A 26,811-nucleotide genomic window follows, 5' to 3' on the forward strand; every position below is an offset into this window, starting at 1 on the left:
TATAACTTGATGCCATATGAAACAATGGAAAACATACAGATTCCTTGCTCGATCATCTCAATAAATCTTGCTGGAAAATTGCACAGATCTCTCACTAGAATACATAACGAGTCCTCCTGAATAAATGAATGAGAACTCAGTGGGGTGTAATTCACAGTCAATAACATTCAGTGCATCCTAGACCCTGTAATACAAGCCATAAACACAGTCACAAGATAAGCTCACTGAACCTCATGGGTGCCTGAGGCGTGTGTATGAATTTGGCAAGCACAGTTTTGTGTGCGCAGCTTCACTCCATGAACATGTTGCTCAATATGAACATCTAGAACATCAAGACATGCAGATTCATGCAAATGTTTGAGATGAAAACTAATGATGTTGATTTGAAAATATGAGTGACATTTTATATACAGGTTAATTCTCCAAAGTGTTGCTGTCTCCCCACGCTGCAGATGCTCTCCTCCTCCCTCTAAAACCAGGCTGTCCCTCACTTTATTAGCATTAGCATCTCTGCAGCTTCATCTTTGTCTCAGGTGTCAGAAGCCTCTGACTCTGGGAGGCGATAGACTGCAGCTCTGCTCATGACACTGGATTCCTGCAGAGAAAGGCAAGACCTCACACCCCTCCCCTCTTTCCCGAACCAACTGCTGACTGAGTGGCTGTGTGGGGGTTCACCTGACGGCCGCGCTGTTCTCCTGGACTTTGAAAGAAAAGCCAAACTGCTGACTCCTTTGACCGCTGGCTTTGAAATGGAGCGTGTTCATTTGACTCAGTTCTGCTATTAATAGCTACATGCCGTTCCCATGCCCCATTGAGAACAACACATAAAGTGCCAGGTCATGGGGCTGACATTGGCAACTCACAATAACATTAAGCAGAGACTAAATTTACCTGACATTGGACAAGGAGGATGTGGTCCAAAGTGTGTGCTGGTGCTAGTAGGATGACACTATGAAAAATGAGGGCATGACTAAGGGATCTGGTGTTGAGTTTGAATTTCATTGTCACTTTGACTGCTTGGTAACCAGCTTTATGGCACATTCATAATGCTGAAATAAGACTTACTGCTTCACTACGCATGCATGAATGCTGATCGAACACTTACAACACCTTTCGTAAGGTGTTCCTCTAACGCCTTTGTCATTTGTGTTGTAAGAGAGGACCTCCAGATGAGTCATGTCTGCACTAAGACGTGGTCGATCTTAGTAACCATGCAATGAAGAGGTTACAAACCAGGGTTGAGCTGAGGAGTGATACAGAACTTATTATGTTCATGGATGTTGCAGTGCAGCACAGGATGCCCCGCTCTAGTTGGGTTGGGACAATCCCAAGGCCGTGGCGATGGTGGCCAGAAGGAGGGTGGAACTGACCAGGATCACTGCGCCTCCCGACCGGAACACCTGCCGACCATTCAGGGGCTGGACCGGCCTAAAGGTTCCCACCATCGGCTTTCCATCGTGGAACTGAAGCTCAGAGAACACCTGCAGCTGGAGGAACAGAGAATAAATGTTAGACTCCAGCTTCTGTAAGGAGATCATCAAGGAGTTTTTTGACTGATGTCACTAATAAGCAATTATAGGCCGATATCAAAACTTCCATTTTTAGGTAAAATCATTGAAAAAGCAGTTTTTTAACAACTTAACCTTATCTTGTCACTAAACAACTGTTTTGATGCCTTCCAGTCAGTTTTTTGACCACACCACAGCACTGAGACGGCTCTTGTAAAAGTCTTCATTGACATCCACTTAAATACAGACAGCAACATATCAGTCTTAGCATTACTTGATCTAAGTGCTGCATTTGACAGGGTCAACCACAACATATTACTAGAATGATTGGAAAACTGGGTTGGACTTTCTGGCACAGTACTAAACTGGTTTGAATCCTACTTAAAGAACAGGGTCTATAGATAAATACACATCTAAGCGAACAAATGTGATGTGTGGAGTTCCCCAAGGCTCCATTCTGGGGCCTCTTGTGTTTAACATCTACAAATCAAAAATTGGAAAATTTCTTAAATTAAACAAAGACAAAACTGAGATCGTTGTTTTTGGAGCCAAAGAGGAAAGATTAACAGTCAGTGCTCAGCTTCAATCGGCAATGTTAAAAACAAAAGACGAAGATAAATAAATCTTGGTGTTGTCGTGGGCTCAGACCTGAATTTCAACAGCCATTCCACATTAAGACAATTACAAAGTCAGCCTACCATCATCTAAAGAATATAGCAAGGGTTAAATGACTTACTGTATGTCTCAGCAGGATTTGGAAAAACTTCTCAATGCTTTTATCTTCAGTAGACTACTGTAATGGTGTCTTTACATGTCTCCCTAAAACAATCTATAAGTGGATCACATCACTCCAGTTCTGAAGTCCTTACACTGGCTTCCTGTCTCTAAAAGAATTTATTTCAAAATACTACTGTTGGTTTATAAAGCACTGAACGGTTAAGGGCCATAATACAATCTGCTGCTACATTATGAACCATCCAGACATCTCAGGTCATCTGGGACAGCTCTGCATTCTGTCCCCAGAGTCAGAACTCAACAGGGAGAAGCAGCATTCAGTCTCCTGGTTGTTGTTTTTTTACTCTAAATGCTTTTCTTGCCATTGTTCAGGCAAATGTTTTAATGGTTGTGGTTTTAATAGAAAGTCAGAAATGTACCTTATAACCAAAAGTCAAAAACAGTATTAAAGTAAAACAAAATTCCCTTGCATTCCTTTACATTTGTGGTATTTTATACTAACCTGATCCATGCTCAGAGGGATGGTATTCTCAAACACAGTCCAAATTACAGCCTCAGTGCACCCTGGGGTGGTCAGAGAGCCCTTGTAGCGGTAAAAGCTGGTCAGATTCTGCTCAGCTGGGATTAGTTGTGCCAGGGAGATGGAAGGCAGAGAAGTATTTCTATCTGAAAACAGAAAAGCCACAGATGAAACAACACACACTGTGCAACTGTGTCTTTAGTTGCTTATATTGAACTTACATGTAGTACTTACTTGTAGTTGTGATGCTTCGCAGAGCGTTGGTGATGGGGTCATACTTTCGGTTTGCACTATTGGACCTCTGAGAATGGAAATATACAAAATATATACACCTTTTAGCACTGTTTCAGTCCAACATGAGGTACTGTATGTTCTGTAACAGCAGTTTGATTTCAATAATACAGGATTCAAAATGGTTACCTCATAGAAGAACCCAAGGACTGCAACTCCCTCTGGGTCTGATAGAGCTGTTGTCAGATCAGTGTAATGGTGCTTCATGTGAACGATGTGCAGCTGTTGAGAGAATATTACAGATGTTACCACTTTTTCACAAAGTCAATTTTTACAGTGGGTTTATTATTATTATTTTTTATTGTAGATGGGACCAACAAAAATGTGTAGAGTAGGCCTACATTTCATGCTCTAACAATAGAACACCTAACAAATCAGTTCAAGTGAATCATTTTTTTCAAAAACATGCTTTAAAGGACTTGATTAATAATAATAAAACGTTTTCATAACCAATGTAACAATCCCCAATTAGTCACAGAATTAAATGGTGTAGCCATACAAAAAGAAAATGAAATGCCAAATAAGTATTTCTGACCATTTAAAGGATAAGTCTGATGATGTTACATATTGTCAACAAATTCCATGAAAAGACAAAAGCTACCAATAAATTGATCCTACTAACAAGTCTGTGCATCCAAAGCCTGATATATGTTATCCACCTTTGCATGGAGTTCCATGGTTTCTTTAACTACGATGAACACGGCCAGTGTGGTTTATTTTGAGTCAACCCTTCATACACCATCCAGCTGCCGTAAATACTCACTAACACGTACTGTGTCGGTAATGTTTGTAAAACTACAGTATCCAGAACAGTATCGAGCCTTTAAAAAAAACAATTTGTGGCCTGTTTTAAAGATTTATGTCTTGAGTAGAGATGAATGGGCTTGAGGCTGGGAGCCACAGACAGAGTAGTGAGGTCAAGAAGTATTGAAAGGACGACTAATGCACTAATGTTAGTTTTGGTCTTATAAAATATAGAATATCACCAGCCTTGCCCTTTAAATTCACAGTATATTCACATACATATTTGAAAAGTTTAGTTTTAGACAAAATCTGCATTGATCATAGTTCATATTGTTGGTCTGTTTCACTCCTGAGTTTCCAGCTGTTATGTGTGAGCAAACCTTTAACAGCATCAGTTAATAACTTGACTAAAGACAGGATGTGTGTGTTGTATAGTAAGGTTATGGTACCTCCATGGGATACTGCTCTCCATCGATGGTATGTTCGGAGCCGGGCCCTCCGTTGTTGCCCCAGTGCATGTGGAACTGCACAGCCTTGTAGGTGGTCGGGAGGCCTCCACCTGAGATGGTGCTGAGGTGAGGAACTCCAACCTTAACTGTAGTGGACATACGCAGAGCATAAAGACGTCACACAACAGCTTCACAGCACTGAGGGCTATCTTATGTTTAATGGAAAATATGCTCACCTGAGTGGCCGTTGTTCTTGATTGTGTCTCTGAAGATCTCCTGGTAGTTGTTGAACTCAAAAGGAGTCAATCGCTCATCTTTCAAAGTCTTCCTGGTGACGATGTTGATGGGCGACTGGTATTTTCCATCACAGTCACTGTGGGCGAGGTTCCACTTGTCTGGTGCTAAAGTAAGAAAAACACCCAAGTTAACAAGTTGGACTGTTTTAGAGTGGGTCACGGCACTTCGTAATGATCTTTTAGCTCCCCTTGGTTTTAATTGAATATCTTAAGCATTGGGTAGGCATATATAGTGGGTAATGTTTTGGATGCCTATAGATGTAAATCCTCCATTAATGGCGTAACACAGGGATGTGTCCTTGGTCATCTCCATCTACATGTTACCTTTGGATCAAATATTTCTTCCTTTTTTTTTTAACCCAAGAAGGGCAATTCATTTGCAGCTTAACCAGTACATACGCAACACTCACAGGACCGTGTTGTAATTACATGTCAGAGGCAACAGTTAAAAACGGGTTATCTCAGAACTTCCTTTGGTTAGACTCCAATAAATCAAAAGGTATTATCATAGGTTCAGTCATTCCTTCACACTTCAGATTAACAAGTGAACTTGGTTGTCCAAAATTCAATCTTTTTCATTTGCAAAGCCCTCTGAAACTGTAGTCCATGTTTTTTTATTACATCCCAATGACATTACTGTAACTCTCTATATTCCGGTCCGAGTCAGTACAACCTAATCAAACATCAGCTGGTTCAGAAGCTGGTTGCATCGGCAAGACTATTCACAAGATCCAATAGAAGATTACATATTACTCCAATTTTAGCATCTCTACATTGGTTGTCTGTACGTTTAAAAGTAAATTTTAAGATTTTAATGATTACCTACAGTAAGGTACGTATGGGATTGGCTCCTGACTTGCTAACCCCATATGAGCCTGTGCAGCCTGAGATCTCTGGTAGGTCCCTATTAACGATTCCCAAGTCAAGGCTGAAAACCTGGCGGGCTCTTTATCTTCATTAAAATCTCCCTTAAAAGCACAATATTTTAGAATAGGATTTTCTCAAATTGTTTTATTCTGCGCTATCACAGCATCAGTTCTTTTTAATTTAATTTGTTAAATTACTCATTATTTTAATCTTAATTGTCTTTATTTTATAGCCCATTACATCTGTTGGTTTCATGTCCAATGTACAGTATGTGCAGCACTTTGCAATTTGCTTTTGAAAAGTACCACATAAATAAAATTATTATAATCAAACATTGTTACAATTTTTTTATTTAAATAATCTTACTATTGCACTGATGATCGCAGGTGAACTGGGACTGATAGCACCAATCTGAAACACAGAAAATAAAAAAAACATTTGTCAAGGTAAAAAGCTTGCCAACTCTATCTAGAATTTTGATGTCAACAACCAGCAAACAATGTAAATATTACAACACACACACACACACACACACACACACACACACACACACACACACACACACACACACACACACAGTATCAGTCAGCCTACATTGTTAACCTCTGGGTGAAACAAACAAGCTCAGCCTATTGTGAGGACAGAATGGGATGTTTCTTCTCAACATATACACTGACAAATGTCCAGCTAGATTGAACTAGATGTATTTCCAAATGTGTCCTTTTATTAATAGTTTTTTTTCCTTACTGCAAACAGTGAATTGTTCTCCTGTTAGTTGAAGTCAGCTGCTATTCCGTACCATACAAAACCCCCTAATACACAGGAATTGTCTTCCTATTCACAAAAAAGTTGTGTTTGTGCTATATCTTTCCGTGCTATCAGGATAAACAAAGCCAATCTTTTGCATCAGCGAGGTCCCATTCTCACATGTTTGTCTGAGGATGTATTAATATTTCACAATTGGTTTGCATGTTTCCACCCCGTACTGGGAGACAAATATCTGCAGCTATCTCACAAATCAAATATTTATGAAAAACACACATGCCATTGAAAAATACGGGGAGGGTTTCCCGCTCTGTTGTTCGACTGGTGCGAGGCCTTCTCCCAGTGTTTCTAAAGGAAGTCAATGTTTGCTTTTTTTGCCATGTTGGTAAGCTGTTTCCTCCTGCTCTGGCATGATAATGGGTATTGAAAATATATGTAGCAGGGGGGCAACATTTGGAGGGGGTTCAGATTGCATTCACTGTTGCCATCATTCACTGTACTGGTTGCAGTAAATAAAGAGATGCTCATTTCTTTGATTTAAGATTCCTATTCTTGTTCCAGGATGTGTGTGTGTGTGTGTGTGTGTGTGTGTGTGTGTGTGTGAGTGATCACTGCAGAGGAAAGAAATCCTACAACTCAGCATGTCTAATTATTCTGTGAGTACCGCATAAGTGCTGAGGGTATTAAAAGATTATGATTAATTTCAAACTTTGACTTACTTTCGCCTGTTACATGGTCTGACAGCATGGGCGGTAGCTGTGAAAACGTGTCACTTTCTGTCCTATGAAATCTGCATTGAAGCCACAGCTAAAGTCAGTTTAATTACAGCCACATTCAGGAGTCGTACAAAACAGATTTACTAATAACATCTGATAACTGTGATAATAACACTCGTCAGTCATCAGTCACAATGATTGTTATAGCACATGACAGTGGCTGCTCCCATGAATAGTTTAATTTCAGCCAAATAGCCAAATGTTTGCTAATGTTTCGTCTATAAGCAGTGATGGAAAGTAAGTTTAATCAAGTACTGTACATATTGGAGGTACTTTTTATTTCCATTTTATACTACTTTTACTTTATACTTATTCCACTACATTTCAGAGGGTAAATATTGTACTTTTTACTCCACTACATTTGGCAGCTATAGTTTATAGTTATAGTTTTTTCACACAAAACATATGATGAGCTGATGAATATGATGTACTGCTATAGATTCAACTAACTCGTAACTGGCAGTATTTCATAGTTAGTTTCACCACCACCAACTACAGCAGTATCAGAAATAATAATCTGTTATTATCTAATAGTATAACAGCAGGGGCCATTGGTCTGGATTGAGTACTTTTACTGTTGATACATTAACTTTGTTAAACCTACTATTTACTGAAGTAATATTTTCAGTGCAGGACTTGGATGTTTACAGTGTGGTATTGCAGTTTTACTAAAGTAATGAATCTGGATAATCCCTCCATCCTCCACCTGTCTGTAAGTAGAAATATCAATTTGTATGACTCGTAGTCGCTTGCTTAAATCTCAGCCAATCAGATTTCTGTCCGCACAATTCTTGACCAATCGGTACTTGGCTTTGATCTCTTGTGCGGCGCAGAGCGAATGAACAATATGAATGGGTTTCTATGGATCTGAGAGCTCTGCCAAGAGAGCAAACTGAGGAAGCTGTCAAAAAGAAAACAAAAGGCAGCGAAAGGAAAACAAACGTCGACCACAGTGAAAACGTAAATATGACTGCACGCCGCGGAGACGGATCTTTTCATGCCATTGTGTTGTGTGAGCCAGACATAAACTGTGCGCTGTTAGACGCTGCATTTCACACAAAAACACGGTTCAAAAGAAAAGAGACTGAGACAGATTGAGACTATGCCGTGCTCTGCCAATCGTTTCCAACAACATGAGGACTGATCTAATGTCTTTCTTTTTGGCCCAAAAAAGAAGACAATTAATGAAATCACTAGCCAGTGGGAAAGAGACCGTTTGACTGCACTTATCAGGTTTTCCTTTTTCACCACAAACTCTCAGCACATATTTCTCTCATCAGACGCCTTGGACAAAACGTTTATCCACCGGGACTCTGTGCATCTAGCTGCGGGTCTTTGGCAATGAAATATACCGACAACTCTTCAGACTGCGCCACTCAGGGTGCGTGTGTGACAAAAACACTGCATGAGCGCGCTGAGCGGCGCATCAAATCCCCCAAATGAGCCACACTGAGTGTGTGTTTCAGTGTCTACATTGACTGGTGGTTTATCTAAAAATGACTAAAAGATATATCGTAAAATTGCAGTCAAGTCATTCTAGATCATTGCATTTGTTTCTTAAGGTGCATAACTGGACTTCACGGCATTCGGAGTATCCCGAAATGATTGACAAAGCCTTAATAGGTCACAGTTTAAAGACGACAGTGTCATTTTCTTTGTTACTCAATGACTAATAACCGACCAAAAGGCTTCGTCACTTGTCAGTCATTAGTTAGTGCTAATTTACTCTATTAGAGTCTTGGTGCCAAACCTCGGGGCCCTTTTTCTGTGAAATTAACAACTTAGTCAGAATCACCCGCTGTGAATGTGGAGACAGTGGCGGTGCGCAGCTCGACGCCTAGGCTATCTCTGCGGCAAAGAGGACGCAAACGGCTGTCATTGGCTCAGCTGAGCAGGTGCACGAGAGAGGGAGAGAGAGAGAGAGAGAGAGAGAGAGAGAGAGAGAGAGAGAGAGAGAGAGAGAGAGAGAGAGAGAGAGAGAGAGAGAGGTGACCGGACCACAGAGGCACTGAGGGAATCTCAGCTCGGTCAGATCTGCCTGCTTTTGTCTTTGGCTCAGCTGATACAGGATCACGTCCTTGAACGGGGAGCTCAGTTGTAGATGAGCATGTTGGACACACAGAGGAATGCCTGGTATCACATCAGTGTGATGGACAGCACAGAGGGTGGTGTGAGTGTGTGTGTATGGAGAGCGTCAGGCAGGCGGTTTTGGTGTGGGGGAGCCTCTCTTTCATCTGGGGAGCCGTGGCTCTTTGGTGACTAGTTTCTTTTCTCTGCAGAACATCTTTCTGAATCTATTTTTGGATTTCTGGCACGGTTGGGAAAAAAACTGGTAAAAAAGCACATTCACCTTGCTCTCTTATCATTAGAAGATGTATAAAGTATTCATTCCCATTCATGTTTGGTATTCAGTGTTACTATGAATTAAATAGCTTACATGAATTCAGATATTAACAATCTATCACTGTATGTATGTAAAGCAGCAGACATGAAGGAAATGCATATTAAATCACAGGCTGAAAGTCTGCAGAAAAAAAAAAATAAAGATTTAATTTTCCTGGTAATATCAGACGATGGAGATCTTAATTTTTCACTTAAATTAACCAATCTCCTTGACTATTTCTGAATATTTTGGACCTGTAGTTTGGCAAGAGAAATCTAAATAAAACCTCCAGTTTTTTCAACATATTTTCCAGCCATGAATGAAAGCAGACTCACCTGATCCTGTGCAGATGGTCCAAAAGGATGCCAGGAGAACGGGCAGGATTAGCTGCTGCATTTTGGAGCTGACTCGACCTGGGGAAGACAACACAATGATGTGTTTTTTTCCAATGTGATCGCATTCTTGCAGGGGGTCTTATACTTATCTATCACCATACCCTGACAGGAAAGAAAGAGTGGCCCCTCCTCCTTCAGGCATGCCTCTAATAAAGCTCTCCACTGATAAGAGCTCCAATGAGGGGGCCCATCCATGGGCTCCTGGTGTACAGGGAACACTGCCTGGTGATTTGAGAGGTATCTGATAATCAGATGGAGTTAATCATCATCACAATTATTGCTCCTCAGGTAACTTAAGGTGACCCTCAGAGGATTAACTGTGTAAAAAGAGGAATATTAGGCTCTAAATTACCTCTTCCCCTTGAAAACTCATTACATCTCACACTATCAGTACTATATTTCATATATTCTGCTTGTTCCAGATCTCTATTAAAGATTAAAAAAGCCTTCTTTTCAAAAGTCCTGCATTCAAAGTATTAGCAACAAAATGTACTTCTAGTTTCAAAAATATAAGTACTCATCATGCAGAATGGCCTGTTAGTGTCATATTATTTTTGTTTTTATTATTATTTATGTGATGATATGTAATGTTGTAATTGGTGAGAGTGGGGGCTAATAATAACTCGATAATAATATAATAATGCATCATATTTTATAAACAGGTTATATGTTAATGCTTTTTTTCAACTCTGACACACTTTGAAAAGTACAGTTGTGATGCAACAGCAAAGTGCAAAAGTTCACACAGGGAAAGGTGATTACAAAATGTTCATATTAAAGCTGATACCTTATGGTTTTATTTTATAGATTAATGTAGTGCAGTAAAAAGTACATTTCCCTCTGAAATGTAGAGGTATAAAGTAGAACATTAAATAGAAATGCTCAAGCACAAGTACCCCAAATTGTACATAGGTACATTACTTGAAAAATGTACTTAGTTACTTTGAACCACTGTTTTTCATAAACATTTTCCCGAAACATACTTAGTATCTTATAAGAAATTGGTGATTAATGAGACACACACACACACACACTTTCTAAAAGAGGATATCAGGTAAAATCTTTAAAAAGGTTTATTTTCCAGCCCAGTTCACCCTATCCATAACACCTGTCCAGTTAGTGCAATGCTTTGCAAAAACTCTCAACATCTCTCTTCAACTTTTCAACAGAAAAGTTAAAGCTGTCACCTTTATTTTTATTCACTGAGTGGAAACCTAGAATCCCCTCAGTTTGAATTATTGATCATGCTGAGTGAGTGAAGTAGTTCCTCAAAAAAAAAAACATGAATTAGCTTGCTTTGCTCTTCTTAAAGACTTTGCCAGCAATTGGCAATGGGTATGATGGTTTTTGTGTGTGTGTGTGTGTGTGTGTGTGTGTGTGTGTGTGTGTGTGTGTGTGTGTGTGATTTTGACACCCAGTAAGTAAATCCCGATCTTGACACCTCAAATGGATTCAAAGTTGGACGGTTGAGTTTCCAGTGTTCGGCCATAAACATTATAAGAGATTTGTTTTTATTTATTTTGTATCCTGGAAAGACACCAAAATCACCTAACAGGTCAGTAAAGTAGGAAGAGCTTGTTTCAGACTGGAACAAGCAAAATTAAGTTATCTGCATACAGGGTTATTCTGTGTTTATAGCTCCTATTTTTATTCCATTTCTGTTAAATGTATGTGTTTACAGATTGTCATGACTAGTGACTCAATAACTGAGGTAAACAGAAGGGGAGATAAGGGGCAGACCTGCTTTGTTTCTTGATTAAGTTTTATGAAGCTGTAACTTTAACCCTTACATCGAAACGTTAGTCACTGTTATGCACTTTAAAAAATTAAAAAAACTATAAATTAAGTTGACATCTGTGTTGCACTGGCGATTCTTTTTTCCTCTACGCTGTTTTGTCCTGTCCTGGCTGCACCGGATTGTTGTGGATTGCAGAAGTGCAGAGAACCCTCTATTTTTTACCCTTGTGTACTCTTTATGGTCTTGTCCAGTCGTTCCTGCCCTTTGGGATGGAGTCAGAGACACACTTTCCAAAGTCATAAACATAAATGTACCCTATACCAAGCCACGTGAATGTTGGGTATTGAGCCTCAAGGCATCAATTGTAACATTGGCGCCTTGGGGCATGCCTTGCAACAAAACGCCTAATCCTTATAAACTGGAAAATCAGCAAGGTTAATTTAACTGTTTTGACAAGTATAATTGGCTTGAGGAGTTCCTATAAGTATGACAAAAGCAGCTTCCTTATTGGTATATCCAGATGGGTATAATAATGGATAATGGGCCACAATAAGGTCATTCCTTGACTCACAACCCATCTTCCTCCCTTCGTAATCATTAAAATGTATTTGCTGGACCTAGTACTCCAGTCTTGGTCCAATCATATCCCTTTTAGTTATAGAATATTCTATTTAAAAAAGAAATAATATACTATTTAAAAGAAAACAATGTTTATGTGTTGATGTCAAACCACCTCCATGCAGTGTTCCCGTCCGTGGTCACATTGGTTCCAACCTCCTAGATAGTACTTTACATAAGATTTTAAGTCATTATTAAAAAGGGAGATCGGCCTATAAGATCATTGAGTTGATGTTTTTCTGGGTTTCAATAATAGGCCCAGCGTAATTATTGCAGTGTTAAGTTAAGGGAGGAAGGGAGTCACTATGAAACGATTGTTGGTACATCAAGCAGAGGCGGTATACATTTAGTTTCAAAAATCTTGTATATTTCAATTGGAATCCCATCAGGTCCTGGAGTTTTCCCCCAGTCCTTTCAGGCTGATTATAGCATCAGCCAGTTCCTGGGCCCCAAGGCTCCCAAGGCTCTAATGATTCTCCATTCAGGGGGGTAAATTCTAATAAATCCAGAAATTCCTTTTGTTTATGCAGAGCTGGATCTGAATACTCAGAGCTGTACAAGTCATGGTAGAAGCCTAGAAAAGTGCTATTTCTCTCTTTTAGGTCCGAGGTTATCACCCCCGTCAGTTTGAATTGAGTTTATTGCCTCCTCTGCCTGCATCTGTTTAATGCACCAAACTAGTTTACCAGCTTTTTCACCTTGCTCATAATAGGATTTGTTGCATTTTTTGTAGCTACAACTTAGCTCTCAGTTTATGGAGCTCTGAATGCAAAAATTTGATTTGCTGAAAGTGCTGGTCTCCTTGCAAGTACAATCTTGTGTTACCCTCGATAGAACAGCTCCTCCTAGTGGACAAAGGGAGGGAAGGCACTGGTGATTTTGTCCTGTGGTGACATTCACCATCTTTTGTACTTGGTAAAGTAAACAAATTGTTGCAGTCAATGTCTTGAGTTGGCTCTGTACTTCAGCAAACTGGTGTTACGTGAAAGTAAAGTCCTGTATTTAAGGGTGTTTGTCGCTTTTTGTTCACAGGTTTCTCTAAAGAGCTCCCCCTACAGCTTCAGAATAGATATTTGGCAGCTCCTATGTTTACTTGCGTCTGACTCCTCGCTCAGTCAGTGTGCCGTTTCCTCTTTCTCTGTTCCTCCGACAATGCTTTCCTAGCTTTCTGCGTCTTTTTTGCCGGCTCAGCCATGACGATAGTGTGAAAAACTCCATCGTTACCTTGTTAGCCGGTTCCTGAATGGGTGTATGTGTGCAGTGCCGTGAAGCAATTTGTTACATCGCGAGACCTGAGATCACGCGATACTTCCTGACGCTGATGCCCAAGGTGCCGGCCCAAAGTTGCAAGGATGTTTTTTCCACTCACAGACGCTAGGGGGAAGCGAGACGACCACCATTCAACCCAAAAAAAAGTCATATGACTCCGAAGCTGTTCAGTTAAGGTAAATTAAGCTAAAAAAGACTGCATAGTTCCCCTTTAAATTAAAAGATTTCTTTCATTTTCACCTTTCTGTCACCCTGGTAGTGTACAGGTTGTGTGAGGAGGGCTAAGAACATCATAAAAAGCATTATACACCCTGGACACCATCTGTTTAAACTCCTCCCATCATGAGGTGATTCAGATCAACTGGTTGGCACACACACACACACACACACACACACACACACACACACACACACACACACACACACACACGGTTTGGTACTAAAGGTGGGTGACTGATGGGGTGGACAGGTTGGAGATGTGTCTCTGACAGGGCATGTGTGGAGGCAGCTGGGCGCTGCGGTGCTCCAGGCTGAAAATGTCTTGGAACAGAAGGGGTTTGTTCTGCAGGAAAACCTCAACCGCTGAAACGCCTCCATCTCAGACATTCCCTTTCCTCTTCTCTGCCTTTCAGACAGTCTCACAGTGCACCTCTGCGCCCAAACCGAGCCTCCCAAAGAGTAACAACTCCTCCTCATCTTCCCCCCTGCAGCCAAAACCAGAGCAGGTTGGGGTTACAACGGGGCGCTCAGCTTATCAGTCCAAAACGAGCAGGACAGAGCCGAAGCACGAGCCATGCTACACAACGCTTCTCTCAGCTGGAGGCTGTGGCGATGGCCTTCTTGAGCTGCTGGCTGCGGATCTCGCGGGTGCGAGACTCCAGGAGCAGGTCGTGGCAGATGTTGCAGACCAACACCGGGTCATACAGCTGTTTGTCTGGGATGGGCAGCTTCAGATGACAACAGTCTTTACAGAACACATTGCCACAGTTCCTGTAGAAGGAGACCACACAGGAAGTTGTTAAAGCAGTGTGTACATGTTAACTTACATCACTTTATAGAATGAACATTTTTCAACAGTGACATATACAGAGTATATCTAATAGTTGCCTACATCTACTGTTGCAAACATTTTGTCCATCCCCTGTGTTTTTCAGAGTGGTCTGTTATAAAGTTCTTTCCATTTTGGGACAACTGTCTCAGTTTTTCAGGGGAACATATCAATAATTATCTGGCTAACCAAGAGCCTTTCATTCTGAAACCATGGGCCTGACGCAAAGCTTGTTTTATTGCCTTAAAAATACAAATGAAAGTGTGTCTTTGAATCGCAGGCTGCTACTTTGGCAGAATTGTGCTGCAACAAAAGAGTGCCAGGATGAATGTGAATACAAAAAACTGCCAGAGTTTTCTCAAAAGTGTTGCTGTCTCCCCACGCTGCAGATGCTCTCCTCCTCCCTCTTAAACCAGGCTGTCACTTCCTTTATTAGCATTAGCATCTCCACAGCTTCATCTTTGTCTCAGGTGTCATTAGCCTCTGACTCTGGGAGGAGACACTGGATTCCTGCAGAGAAAGGCAAGACCTCACACCCCTCCCCCCTGTCCAGACCAACTGCTGACTGAAGGCCTTTTTACAGTCGCCGCAGCCAACCTGTCGTTCGCCAATGTGACGTCAAAATGACGTAGATCTCGCTGGCGCGCCAGGATTCTATTTTTTTCAGCGGCGCATGACAAAGCGGAAACAGGAAGCATGGATGAGTTCGAGGGCAACCGGATGCCAGGACTCTCAGAGTGACTGCAAGTCTCTCTTGTAAACTTAGTGGGTTCAGATGAGTTCTTTTATGGTGAATGAAAGGCTGGATCCGACGAAGTAGGTCATCAAATCAAATCGAAGCATTGACGTCAATGCTGCTGCCAGTTCTGCCATTGTTTACCTTTTTCTTCTTCTAGTCCGTAGAAATAGCAAAGTTGGTACCCTTTCCTCATTAGTACCACCTCTGTTCAGGAGAAGACTGCAACTTTTAAATTTACCGAAAACGAGAATACGGTAAATCTTAAAAGTGGCGACTCCGTCCTAATTATGCTTTTAAATGAAAGTTTGACTCGGGTATATTCACAAAAAGACCCTAGGTTGCATTTTGGCTTTAAGTATTGGCACTCAAGGCGCAAACCATCAGCGACTCGCACTCATCAAACATCAAAAGTGTGTGCTGGTGCTAATAGGATGACACAGTGAAAATGAGGGAATGACTAAGGTATCTGGTGCTTCACTACGTATGCATGAATGCTGATCGAACACTTACAGCACCTTTCATAAGGCGTTCCTTTACGCCTTTGTCATTTGTCTTGTAAGACCAGGTGAGACATGCCTGCACCAGGATCTGGTCGATCATCTTAGCAACAATGGGATGAAGAGATTACAAACCAGGGTTGAGCTGAGGAGTGAAACTGAATTTATTGTGTTCATGGATGTCGCAGTGCAGCACAGGATGCCTCACTCTAGTTGGGTTGCGACAGTCCCAAGGCCGTGGCGATGGCAGCCAGGAGAAGGGCAGAACTGACCAGGATCACTGCGCCTCCCGACCGGAACACCTGCCGATCGTTCAGGGGCTGGACCGGCCTAAAGTTCCCCACCATTGGCGTTCCATCTTCAAACTGAACCTCAGAGAATACCGTTAGCTGGAGGAACAGAGGGTAAATGTTAGGCCCCAGCTTGTGGAAAGAGATCATCAAGGTGTACAGTTACAGGAATGTAACTAAGTACATTTACTCATAAACTGAACTTGAGTACGGTGGTGGAATTCCCAGAACACACCATGTTGTTGGTAAGATGATGATTGATGAAACTTGTGTAACATAAAGGTCACTCCCAGGTCACAGGTTAGGGGAGCCCCATACTCTATCAATAAGCCTGTCCTGTGCTCAAGTATGAATTGATGTGTGTCTCTAGCGGCACAATAAGGGAATGTTGTGTTCTGGGACCGCCCCTTTTGAAAAGCCAATGCAAACAGGCTAAAGGGCTCCACACACACCTTACCAACAAACACATACACCAGCAGCCTATTGCCCAGAGAGAGAGGGAGGGAGGGAGAGGGAGGGAGGGAGAGGGAGGGAGGGGGGGGAGGGAGAGGGAGAGAGAGAGAGAGAGAGAGAGAGAGAGAGAGAGAGACTGGACTGACTTTTGATTTGCAAAACAACAAGATTTATGTCATGGTGCCATTAATATCTTTGCATAAAACCCAAACTTGACATGTGCTCAGCACTCATTACAGTAAATTCCTCTTGGAAATCCAGAGTTGGGATGGCATGAAGCGCCCCCATAGCTCACTGGGTAGGGATCGCAGCATTAAGTCCTAACCGCAGCGGCCAGGGTTCGAGTCTGGCCCTGGGCCCTTTTCTGCATGTCTTCTCCTCTGTCTAAATGAAGTCAATCATAAAATGCCTAAATAAATAGAAGAGTTGGCATTGCCCACTGTGACAATACATTGGGAACAGTAAAGAGTAATGCTTAATCCTAGTTCTCCTTCATCGAGATTTCTTTAAATGCTTCTGGGAGAAGTCATCAAGGTCTCATGAAGCTTTTTCACATATGTAGAGTCTAGCTGCTCATACTAACAAATACAATGTTAACGTACTTGTACTTTACTTGAGAATTTTCATTTTACGCTACTTAAGACAATTGTTCCTCTACATTTCTGAGGGAACTACTTTTTACTTACTACTACATTTACCTGAGCGCTATCATTTCTTGACAGATTACAAAGACATACACATTGTTTTCCTTGTGAAACAGTTTGGTTAGGTTAAGGCAACAAACTACTTACTTAAGTTTAGTACATCTGTTACGTTACTTAACCTCCGGTTACGTACTTGACCCAGAATAACACAGTTCTTAGTTTTTTTTCCATAAGTAAAAAAGAAAACTCACCATTTACTTTGATTTTCAAACAGAACACAAACCCCAGTCTCCTGGGTGAAAATCCTGTTTGTTTGACCCATCTAACACCCCAACCTGCCTCCTTATTCGCATTGGCGTCTTATACTTCGTCACCTTCCTTTTTGCTTTGCTCCCGTAATAATAATAAATAAAAAATAACAATTACGGGAGGCTACTAGAGGGCGCCGTCACTATAAACACAAATATGAGTCGTAATTTCTGCTTGAACAAATGACTTATTGTCAGGGGAGGTCAGTCTTATACTTTACTGTTCAAGCAAATGTTTTAATAAAAGTAAGAAAATGTCCCGTATAACTAAAAAACAAACAGTATTAAAAAAATGCACTGGCATTCCTTTACATTTCTGGTATTTTATACTAACCTGATCCATGCTCAGAGGGATGGGACTCTCAAACACAGTCCAAATTACAGCCTCATTGCACTCTGGGGTGGTCAGAGAGCCCTTGTAGCGGTAGTAGCTGGTCAGATTCTTCACAGGTGGGATTAGTTGTGCCAGGGAGATGGACTCCAGAGGAGTTTCACTATCTGAAAACAGAAAAGCCACAGATGAAACGTTACCAACACACACTGTGCAGCCATGTCTTTAGTTGCTTATAGTGAACTTACATGTAGTACTTACCTAGAGCTGCGATGCTTGGCAGAGCGGTGATGATGGGGTCATACCTTTGGTTTGCCCTATTGGACTTCTGAGAATGGAAATATACACAATACACACATTTCAGCACTGTGTCTAAGGTCCTTTCTGTAATAGCCAATTGTTTTCAACAATACAGGATTCAAAATGGTTACCTCATAGAAGAACCCAAGGACTGCAACTCCCTCTGGGTCTGATAGAGCTGTTGTCAGATCAGCGTAATCGTTCTTTATGTGAACGATGTGCAGCTGTTGAGACAATATTACCGATGTTACCACTTTTTTTTCACAACGTAATATTTTACAATGTGTGTGTTGAATGTTATTGTAGATGGGACTAATAAAAAGTCACAATGTTATCAGTTTACAGAAGTTGCACCATTTGTAGAGTACATTTCATGCTCTAACAATAGAACACCTAACATATCAGTTCAAGTGAATCAGCTCTTTATCAAAAACATGATTGATAAAAAAAAAAAAAGCTTTCCTAATAGTCCAGGGGATTGTGCCAAATTTGAGGAGATATGTTCTACTTTTTTTTTATAAAAGCATGGAATTTAGTACACTTTTAGCGTCACCTCAACATTTTTACTTTCCACCATAACCAAATAAAGTCTTTTGCATCATATTTCCAAACATGATAACACAGAATAGATGTCTACCCCTATGTTTCAATGGTCAAGGATTACAATGATACCATATACAACGTAATAATAATAGTTAATGGTGAATTTGGTGATACTGAAGAAGGAAATCACAGTATCTTAGAACCTAGGCTAACGTTATAATATCATGTCTGTTGCATGCATGTTGTGTAGAGTTTTAAACCCTGACGATACAGTGACTGCAAAGAGTAGAACAATAAAGAGACACAACGCATTTAAGTCCTACCGACACCGGAGGGGAAAAACAATTTATCGCTCTCAACTGACTGCGTGAAGGGGCCTCCTTGTCAAATCTGTCTGTTAGCAAACAACAAAAACAAAAAGGCCTAAAAGCTGCTGTGTGGTGGGATGCACTACCAACAGGGTTAAGAACCCATAATGAAGTTTTTATAACCTGCCAAACCAAAATCGTCTTTAAGAGTCTTTAAGAAGACAAGGCGTAAGGCTTCAGCAGGAAGAATGCAAAGACTGTGGGATCCATTATTTGGTTATGGTGCAAAGTAAAATGGCTGCCACAAGGCGTTTTTGCAATGGCTCCATTATTGAAAACAGGTATACAGGTATACCAAATTCCATGCTTTTATGAAAAAGTGAAAATAGTTGTCACATTTCACCTGGACTATAATCAACAATCACAAATTAGTCACAGAATGAATCAGTGTAACCAGAAAATGAAATGCCAAATCAGTATTTCTGACCATTTAAAGGATGAGTCTATTCATATTGACATACTGTCAACAAAAACTCCACTGTTAAAAAAAAAGAAGTTATTGAGCCACATCATCACACTGGATGAACAACGCCAGTGTGGTTTATTTTGAGTCAACCCTTCATACACCATCCTTCTGCCGTAAATGCTTACTAGCACATCAAATCTGTGGCAGAAAATAGTTCCCAACAAATATACTATTTAAAAAAACTGTATATTCACATTCAAATTTGAAAGTTTAGTTTTAGAGAAAATCTGCATTTTTATGATCATATTTCAAATTGTTGGTCTGTTTTACTCCTGAGTTTCCAGCTGTTCCAGCAAACCTTTAACAGTTAATCACATCAGTTAATAACTTGACTAAAGACAGGATGTGTGTGTTGTATAGTAAGGTTATGGTACCTCCATGGGATACTGCTCTCCATTGATGGTATGTTCGGAGCCGGGCCCTCCATTTTTGCCCCAGTGCATGTGGAACTGTACAGCCTTGTAGGTGGTCGGGAGGCCTCCACCTGAGATGGTGCTGAGGTGAGGAACTCCAACCTTAACTGTAGTGGACATACGCCGAGTATGAAGACGTCACACAACGGCTTCACAGCACTGAGGGCTATCTTGTGTTTAATGGAAAATATGCTCACCTGAGTAGCCGATGTTCGTTATTGCGTCACTGAAGATCTCCTGGTAGTTGGTAAAGATGAAAGGAGTCAGTCGTTCGTCTTTCAAAGTCTTTCTGGTGATGATGTTGATGGGCGACTGGGAGGTTCCATCACAGTTGCTGTAGGTCTGGCCCCACAAGCCTGGTGCTAAAACAAGAAAAACACTCAAGTTAAAGGGCAACTATTATATAGCATTTTCAGGATTATACTTGCATGTTGTGTTTGTACTAGAACATGTTTAAATGTTTTAATGTTTAAACAAACACTTTATTATTCTCATACTGCCCATGGCTGCGGCACCAGTATTCACTCTCTATAGGAGACGCTCTGTAGGAGCGACTGTCTCTTTAAGCCCTCTTCCCGAAAAAGCCCAGTCTGCCCTGATTGCCAGCATGCTTCCTGGACACTCACTATTTGAAGCTGGAGCTACTGCAACGGTGTATAAGCAGGAATTTGTACCGTGAATCAAATATTACACAACCGGACATGTCCCAGCAGTAAAGTGACCGGAATTTGGGGACAAATGACCAGCATTGGCCAAGATTACAGCTATGTCGCGTTAGCATGTAGCTGCTTAAAAGTTAGCAATATGCAGTGTTGGGTGTGACACTGCTACAGTAACGTAACTACTTTTTCGGGTAAAAAGTAGCATAACGCGCTACTACTGAAAGTTTGGTAACGAAACGTAGTTCCTTTTTCAATTCGGCGCAACGTTACTTTTCCCAGGGACAGATTTGACAGCGACACTGCCTTCTCAGCTGCGTGCTCACAAGCTCCACACGGGACATGACAGAGGCTGGTAGCAGAGTAATCATGGCAAGCGAGAAGCAGCCAAAGCTAACTTTTGAGAGCGTTTTAAGCTTCGTCGGCTTTTTGCTAGACGGCACTCTGAGCCAGGCAGATACAAAGCTGACAGCCTCACAGATGGATGCGGAGGAGATGGCCTCATACATACACGCAGCGGACCGCTGTGGACTTGTGTCGGTTGCACGGACACGCAAGGATTTCCAGAAAAGAGGCTGCATGTGTCTACTACAATGCAAGGTTTTAGATGCCTTTAGGGAACTGTAAATCCTCCATTAATGGAGTACCACAGGGATCTGTCCTCAGTCTTCCCCATCAATATATCCTCATAGATCAAATATTTCAAAAGCATCATATCAAGTTTAATTTTTATGCAGACGGTTCTCAGATCTTCTCCTTCAATTCCAGTAATATTATGCAACTGAGCAAACTACAGATTAAGATTTTATTGATCCCAACAAGTACAAATAATTTGCAACCCAGTACATACACAGCTTCAAAACTCCCAGACAAGGAAATGATATGTCAGAGGCCACAGATCAACATATATGGGTCAATATAGGTCTGTCTTACAAAAGTTGAAAACTGGTTATTTTAGAACCATTTTCATTTAGACTCCAATAAATCAGAAGTAATTATAATAGGTTGAGATTCTCCAGTTAGTCAAATTCCTTTTCAGATTAACAAGACAACTTGGTTATCCAATTCAGTCTCCTACATTTTCAGAACATCAATCTTTTTCATTTTCAAAGCACTTTGAAACTGCTGTCTATGGTTTACGGGGTTTTGACGGGAATAACTCTTTATATTCCTGCCTGTGGCTATCAAACTGTACAACACCTCCCTCTGAGTGTTACACGCTTAGAGTCAAAACTATCTTTCACATCACATCTCAATATTCTTTGACATTATGTATAATAATAACTAAGTAATCTATCAGTTACATGTGGACTATCTGTTATTTATTCACTGCTACTTATATTCACACTGTACTTCATTTATGTTCATACTGTACTTTATTTATATTGACACTGTACTTTATCTATGTTCACACTGCATTACAATAACATTTGTAGAAGTTTTAGCAACATAATAACCCAATCTTACTTTTTAACCTAACCTTACTTCACTTTTTTATTTTTTCTATAGCTATGCTACTTCATACACTTATTGACTTGCTCTTTTCTTACTCTTACTTTTACCTTGAATCTGAATGTGAGCAACTGCAACTGAATAATTTCCCTGAGGGGATCAATCAAGTATTCTGATTCTGATATTCCTGTTTGAGTCAGTATTCAGCTGGTTCAGATGGTTACATCAGTAAAACTACTCACAAGATCCAATACAAGGTTGCATATTATCCCAATTTTAGCGTCTCTACATTGGTTGCCTGTACATTTTAGAGTACATTTAAAGGTTTAAATGACCACTTACAGTGTAAGTCATGTATGTATAGGATTGGCTCCTGACTATATTTCGGACTTTCTAACCTCACATGAGCCAGGTGCAGTCTGGGATCTCTTGTAGATCTCTAAATGATTCCCAAGTCAAGGCTAAAAACCAGAGGAGCCTTTGCACTTAGGGCCCCTCAACTTTGGAACGACCTGCAATATAGCTGGCAACCTCTTAACTTAAATCTCTTTATTGAGATAAATTGCTCATTATTTTAACCTTATCGCTTATATTTTATTGCACTTTACATCTGTTGGTTTTAAGTCCTATGTATGTGCTTAAAAAAAAGTACCATATAAATAAAGTTATTATTGTAACCAAACAATGTTACATTTATGTTTGGTATTTACTTACTATTGCACTGATTATCGCAGGTGAACTGGGACTGAAAGCACCAATCTGAAACACAGAAAATGAAAAAACATTTGTCAAGGTAAAAAGCTTGCCAACTCCATCTTGACTGACACACACACAGTATCAGTCAGCCTACATTGTTAACCTCTGGGTGAAACAAACAAGCTCAGCCTATTGTGAGGACAGAATGGGATGTTTCTTTTCAACATATACACTGACAAAATGTCCACATAGATTGAACTAGATGTATTTCCAAATGTGTCCTTTTATTAATAGTTTTTTTTTATCGCAAACAGTGAACTGTTCTCCTGTTAGTTGAAGTCAGCTGCTATTCCCAGCAATACAAAACTCCCTGATATGCAGGAATTGTCTTGCTATTTACAAAAAAAAATTGCCATTTGTGCTTTATCTTTCTGTGCTATGACAATAAAAAGAGCAAATCTTTTTCATTTTCCATCATTCACTGTACTGGTCGCAGTAAATAAAGAGATTCCTATTCTTGTTCCAGGATGTGTGTGTGTGTGTGTGTGAGTGATCACTGCAGAGGAAAGAAATCCTACAACTCAGCAATATCTAATTACTCTGTGAGTACCGCCTGGGTGCACCTTTACTAGATGGTCTGACAGCATAGGTGGTAGCTGTGAAAATGTGTCACTTTCTGTCCTATGAAATCTGCAAATGTAGTTGGAATTCATAAGAAAAACATCAGGGGAGCGATTGTGTCATTTTCTTTCAAATGTGCGCATTTGTTAATCAATGACTAATAATGGATCGCACAGACCAAAAGGCTTCGTCACTTCAGTCACCAGTCAGTCATTAGGTAGTGCTAATTTTAATTAGAATCTTGGTGCCAAACCTCAGGGCTCTTTTTCTGTGAAAGTAACCACTCAGAATCACCCTAAGCTGATAGACAGACAGTGTGATGGACAGCACAGAGGGGGGTGTGAGTGTGTGTGTATGGAGAACGTCAGGCAGGCGGTTTTGGTGTGGGGGAGCCTCTCTTTCATCTGGGGAGCCGTGGCTCTTTGGTGACTAGTTTCTTTTCTCTGCAGAACATCTTTCTGAATCTATTTTTGGATTTCTATTTATATAGAGTATCAGGATTCCACAATATATCAACTTTCTAATTGAATAAAGTGACTGGCACGTTTGTGTGAAAAACTGGTTAAAAAAAAAGCAATTTCACCCTGCTCATTGAGCAGCTTTCTGATGTATTCATTTCCTTTATGTTTTCCAGTGTTACTAGGAATTAAATAGCTCACATTAATTAAGATATTATCAATCTATCACTTGCATGATTGTATGTAAAACAGCAGAAATAGAAGAAAAACATTAAAACACAGGCTAAAAGGACCTGTACTGTTGCAAGAGAAATCTAAATAAAACCTCCAGTTTTTTCAACATATTTTCCAGCCATGAATGAAAGCAGACTCACCTGATCCTGTGCAGATGGTCCAAAAGGATGCCAGGAGAACGGGCAGGATTAGCTGCTGCATTTTGGAGCTGACTTGATCTGGGGAAGACAACACAATGACGTGTTTTTTTCCAATGTGATCACATCCTGCAGGGGGTCTTATGCTTATCAATCACCATACCCTTGGTCCATAGCGTGATATATTAACCACATATAATGGCTATGATTCGAATTACTTAGTACAATAAATTGTCAGTCCTCGTCTGAGAAAAGAATAATTAGACGAACAAACTGATAGCTAACGGGCATGCAGTGGGCAAACTGTGGGCACATTGAGCATAGTTTACAGGGCTCTCAAGTTTCTCACATTCACCGTGAGACGCATTTCAACCAGTTCACACGGTCACACGCCACACCTGACTATTTCTCACGCTGATGAAGGCACAAAGACACTGAAAGCGATAATTGACAGGCATCAGATTTAAAGTTTAGAAAAGGTCACTATTGGCTGGTCTGTCATCCTCCACTTCATCAATAGCTCCTTTTTTCACATCGTTTATGAACGCCATCACAATTATTATTGAGCTTTTTCAAGAAACTTCGGACACTCAGCTGCCGTTTCAGTTTGCAATGATAGGCTATGTTATTGTTTAAAACTACCAGTCCGTTGGCTGGTCTTCAGTGGCAAGTACCGTTCGGCTAAAGTTAACGAACATTTAGAAAATTCGGCCAACTGAACTTAATTGGAACCATACGTTACAACAATACAAAATATAATATGAAAATCACAATCTCAAATAATAACAATATTTCAAACATTACGTTAACTCACTATTTCTTATATCATATATAACTTTATACACACACACACACACACACACACACACACACACATACAATACAATATACACACAATTAATACAATCATTTAAACATAAATCCCAGATCATCGAAATTAACTGTCGCACTATTTGTAGCTAGTTGCTATGGCAACAATTAACAGATGCCCATAAAGTTAGCTATCTTAGCTCAACAATCCGACCAATAATCACTGATATTATTACAATTTGGCATCTATAAACAAATCAACAATAACCACAAACAGTCATAATCCCTAGGATTAACCTAATATTGGCAAACAAGTTGTAATATACAAATTAGAAAAGAAAAGAGCCCTTATCCCGGAGGGGGAGGGGGGGACTAGCTAGCTAGCTAGCTAACGTTAGCATTGACGACTAACTTACAGAAACTTAACGTTACTAATTTAACAAAGCACACTAATAATTTAAATACAACAATTTATACAGACTAACTAATGTTACATTACTAATAACATGTTAGCTACATTTAAAGTTTCCAACTTTAAAGAATAATTTAAAAAACATTTGTGTTGGCTGGTATTAACTGGAGTTGGGAGTTGGGCCAACTGCTCAATATTTTGAAAAAAAACAAATATTACTTTGTATTACATTATTAAAAAGTCAAGTCATTTCCTTTCCAGTCATCTGTCTTAAATCTAGCTAGCTAGCTAAGTCAAGTATCAAGTCTTGAATAACAAGTCAAGTCGAGTCGAGTTAATCACTGTAAGTCAAGCAAGGCTAAAGTCGTCAAATGTGTGAGTCTGACTCGAGTCATGTCGTGCTAGCTAGTCTCCACCTTTGCTCCATTAATAAAAAACAGCAATTTTACCTCGCAGAAAACAGGAGTTGCTCTTCTATCGCTTCCTCGAATGGTTAGTTGCTTCTCTACTGCTGTCTCGACCAGTTAGTTGTTGTGTCCTTTTCTTTAAGCAAAAAAAAAACAATTTTGTGCTACAAGTCTGTTAGTTGCCAGTGAAGACTAACGTATCCTGCGCTGCGTTCCACTAGATATATATCTATGTGCGTATCATAGCAACAGCAATAGTATTATTATTTGCATTTATTATTAAAATCAATATATCTATGAGCGTTCCATAGCAACGGCAATATTATTTGTATTTATTATTAAAATCCATTTTAATTGGAATGTGAATATAACGTTCATGTGGCCTTGATGACCCACTTCAGTCTGTGATAGCCTATGTTGTGATTACATGTACCGTTATAAAGGGCATTGTTCGGCCCGAGGCGAACCACAACATAGTGGCGAAAGATGAGATGGCCTAACTGTACCAAATCATGATGGTGTTTTTCAGGAAGGTCTTTTTTTTGTCTGTTTAATAAACTTTTTCTTATCTGCTGTGTAAATAGCCTATACAAGCTTATAGAGGCCTTATTTGATTGGGATTGCATTGTAACCCATGCTGGGGGATGCAGTTTGTAGTATACCACTGTCATATGGCGAGTAGGCCTATAGCCTAACAAGGAAGTTTATTGTTCCAAATCAAATCTGAAGAGGGTTTCTTTAGCCATTAAAAAAGGAACATGGTGGGGAAAGTGAGATTGACTGGAAGAGTTACAGAAATGTAGGTCAAATTGTAATTTTTAGAATGTTGTTATGTCCAATCAAGGATATGGATAGTGTTGTCCACCTAATAACATAAGATCTTAAAGTTATAATTTAGAAGGGAGATTACCAGCCTTTTCACCTTGCCTTAATCTCAAACTTTTTTTTGTTGCATTCTTTGTAGATAAAACGTAGCTCTCAGTTTATGGAGCTCTGAATGGAAAAATTTGATTTGCTGAAAGTGCTGGTCTCCTTGCAGTACAACAAAGTACAGCCTTGTGTTACCCTCGATAGAACAGCTCCTCCTAGTGGACAAAGGGAGGGAAGGCACTGGTGATTTTGTCCTGTGGTGACATTCACCATCTTTTTGTACTTGGTAAAGTAAACACAT

General features: G+C 40.2%; 2 protein-coding genes across 3 annotated transcripts; both read right to left on the reverse strand.

Moving 5' to 3' along the window:
• Positions 1–1,227: 1,227 nt before the first annotated feature.
• ca4a (carbonic anhydrase IV a) lies at positions 1,228–9,924 on the reverse strand. Of its 2 annotated transcripts, XM_078266186.1 has the most exons (10): positions 9,831–9,924; positions 9,670–9,747; positions 6,220–6,222; positions 5,777–5,821; positions 4,484–4,648; positions 4,248–4,393; positions 3,184–3,276; positions 2,998–3,064; positions 2,746–2,909; positions 1,228–1,487 (listed from the first exon to the last, which is right to left on the reverse strand). In XM_078266186.1, the coding sequence occupies exons 1-10, from the start codon at positions 9,922–9,924 to the stop codon at positions 1,308–1,310; spliced, it is 1,035 nt and encodes a 344-aa protein (XP_078122312.1). In that variant the 3' UTR covers positions 1,228–1,307. The 2 variants fall into 2 exon arrangements, with proteins under 2 accessions (XP_078122312.1, XP_078122313.1); XM_078266187.1 differs by lacking the exons at positions 6,220–6,222; positions 9,831–9,924 and having other exon boundaries at positions 9,670–9,730.
• A 3,819-nt stretch (positions 9,925–13,743) lies between these two features.
• On the reverse strand, positions 13,744–26,268 carry LOC144527632 (carbonic anhydrase 4-like). The gene is made up of 10 exons (XM_078265824.1): positions 25,683–26,268; positions 24,015–24,092; positions 22,580–22,624; positions 19,952–20,116; positions 19,716–19,861; positions 18,096–18,188; positions 17,926–17,992; positions 17,668–17,831; positions 15,847–16,027; positions 13,744–14,344 (listed from the first exon to the last, which is right to left on the reverse strand). Exons 2-9 carry the CDS (start codon positions 24,073–24,075, stop codon positions 15,848–15,850), a joined length of 921 nt encoding a protein of 306 aa, XP_078121950.1. The 5' UTR covers positions 24,076–24,092; positions 25,683–26,268; the 3' UTR covers positions 13,744–14,344; position 15,847.
• Between the last annotated feature and the right edge of the window lie 543 nt (positions 26,269–26,811).

Source organism: Sander vitreus, chromosome 13 (assembly GCF_031162955.1).
Source record: "Sander vitreus isolate 19-12246 chromosome 13, sanVit1, whole genome shotgun sequence".
Taxonomy (NCBI): Eukaryota; Metazoa; Chordata; class Actinopteri; order Perciformes; family Percidae; genus Sander; species Sander vitreus.

Bases quoted from the DNA above. Each gene is read 5' to 3' on its own strand.
- ca4a (XM_078266186.1), bottom strand. From the start codon at position 9,924: ATGGATGGGCCCCCTCATTGGAGCTCTTATCAGTGGAGAGCTTTATTA. The intron at 9,748-9,830 runs GTATGGTGATAG...TGTCTTCCCCAG, and splicing joins ACTCTTTCTTTCCTGTCAGG to GTCGAGTCAGCTCCAAAATG. The intron at 3,065-3,183 runs GTAACCATTTTG...TTCCATTCTCAG, and splicing joins TCCTTGGGTTCTTCTATGAG to AGGTCCAATAGTGCAAACCG.
- LOC144527632 (XM_078265824.1), bottom strand. From the start codon at position 24,075: ATGCAGCAGCTAATCCTGCCCGTTCTCCTGGCATCCTTTTGGACCATC. The intron at 22,625-24,014 runs GTGAGTCTGCTT...TCTGTGTTTCAG, and splicing joins GACCATCTGCACAGGATCAG to ATTGGTGCTTTCAGTCCCAG. The intron at 19,862-19,951 runs GTGAGCATATTT...TGTCCACTACAG, and splicing joins AACGAACATCGGCTACTCAG to TTAAGGTTGGAGTTCCTCAC.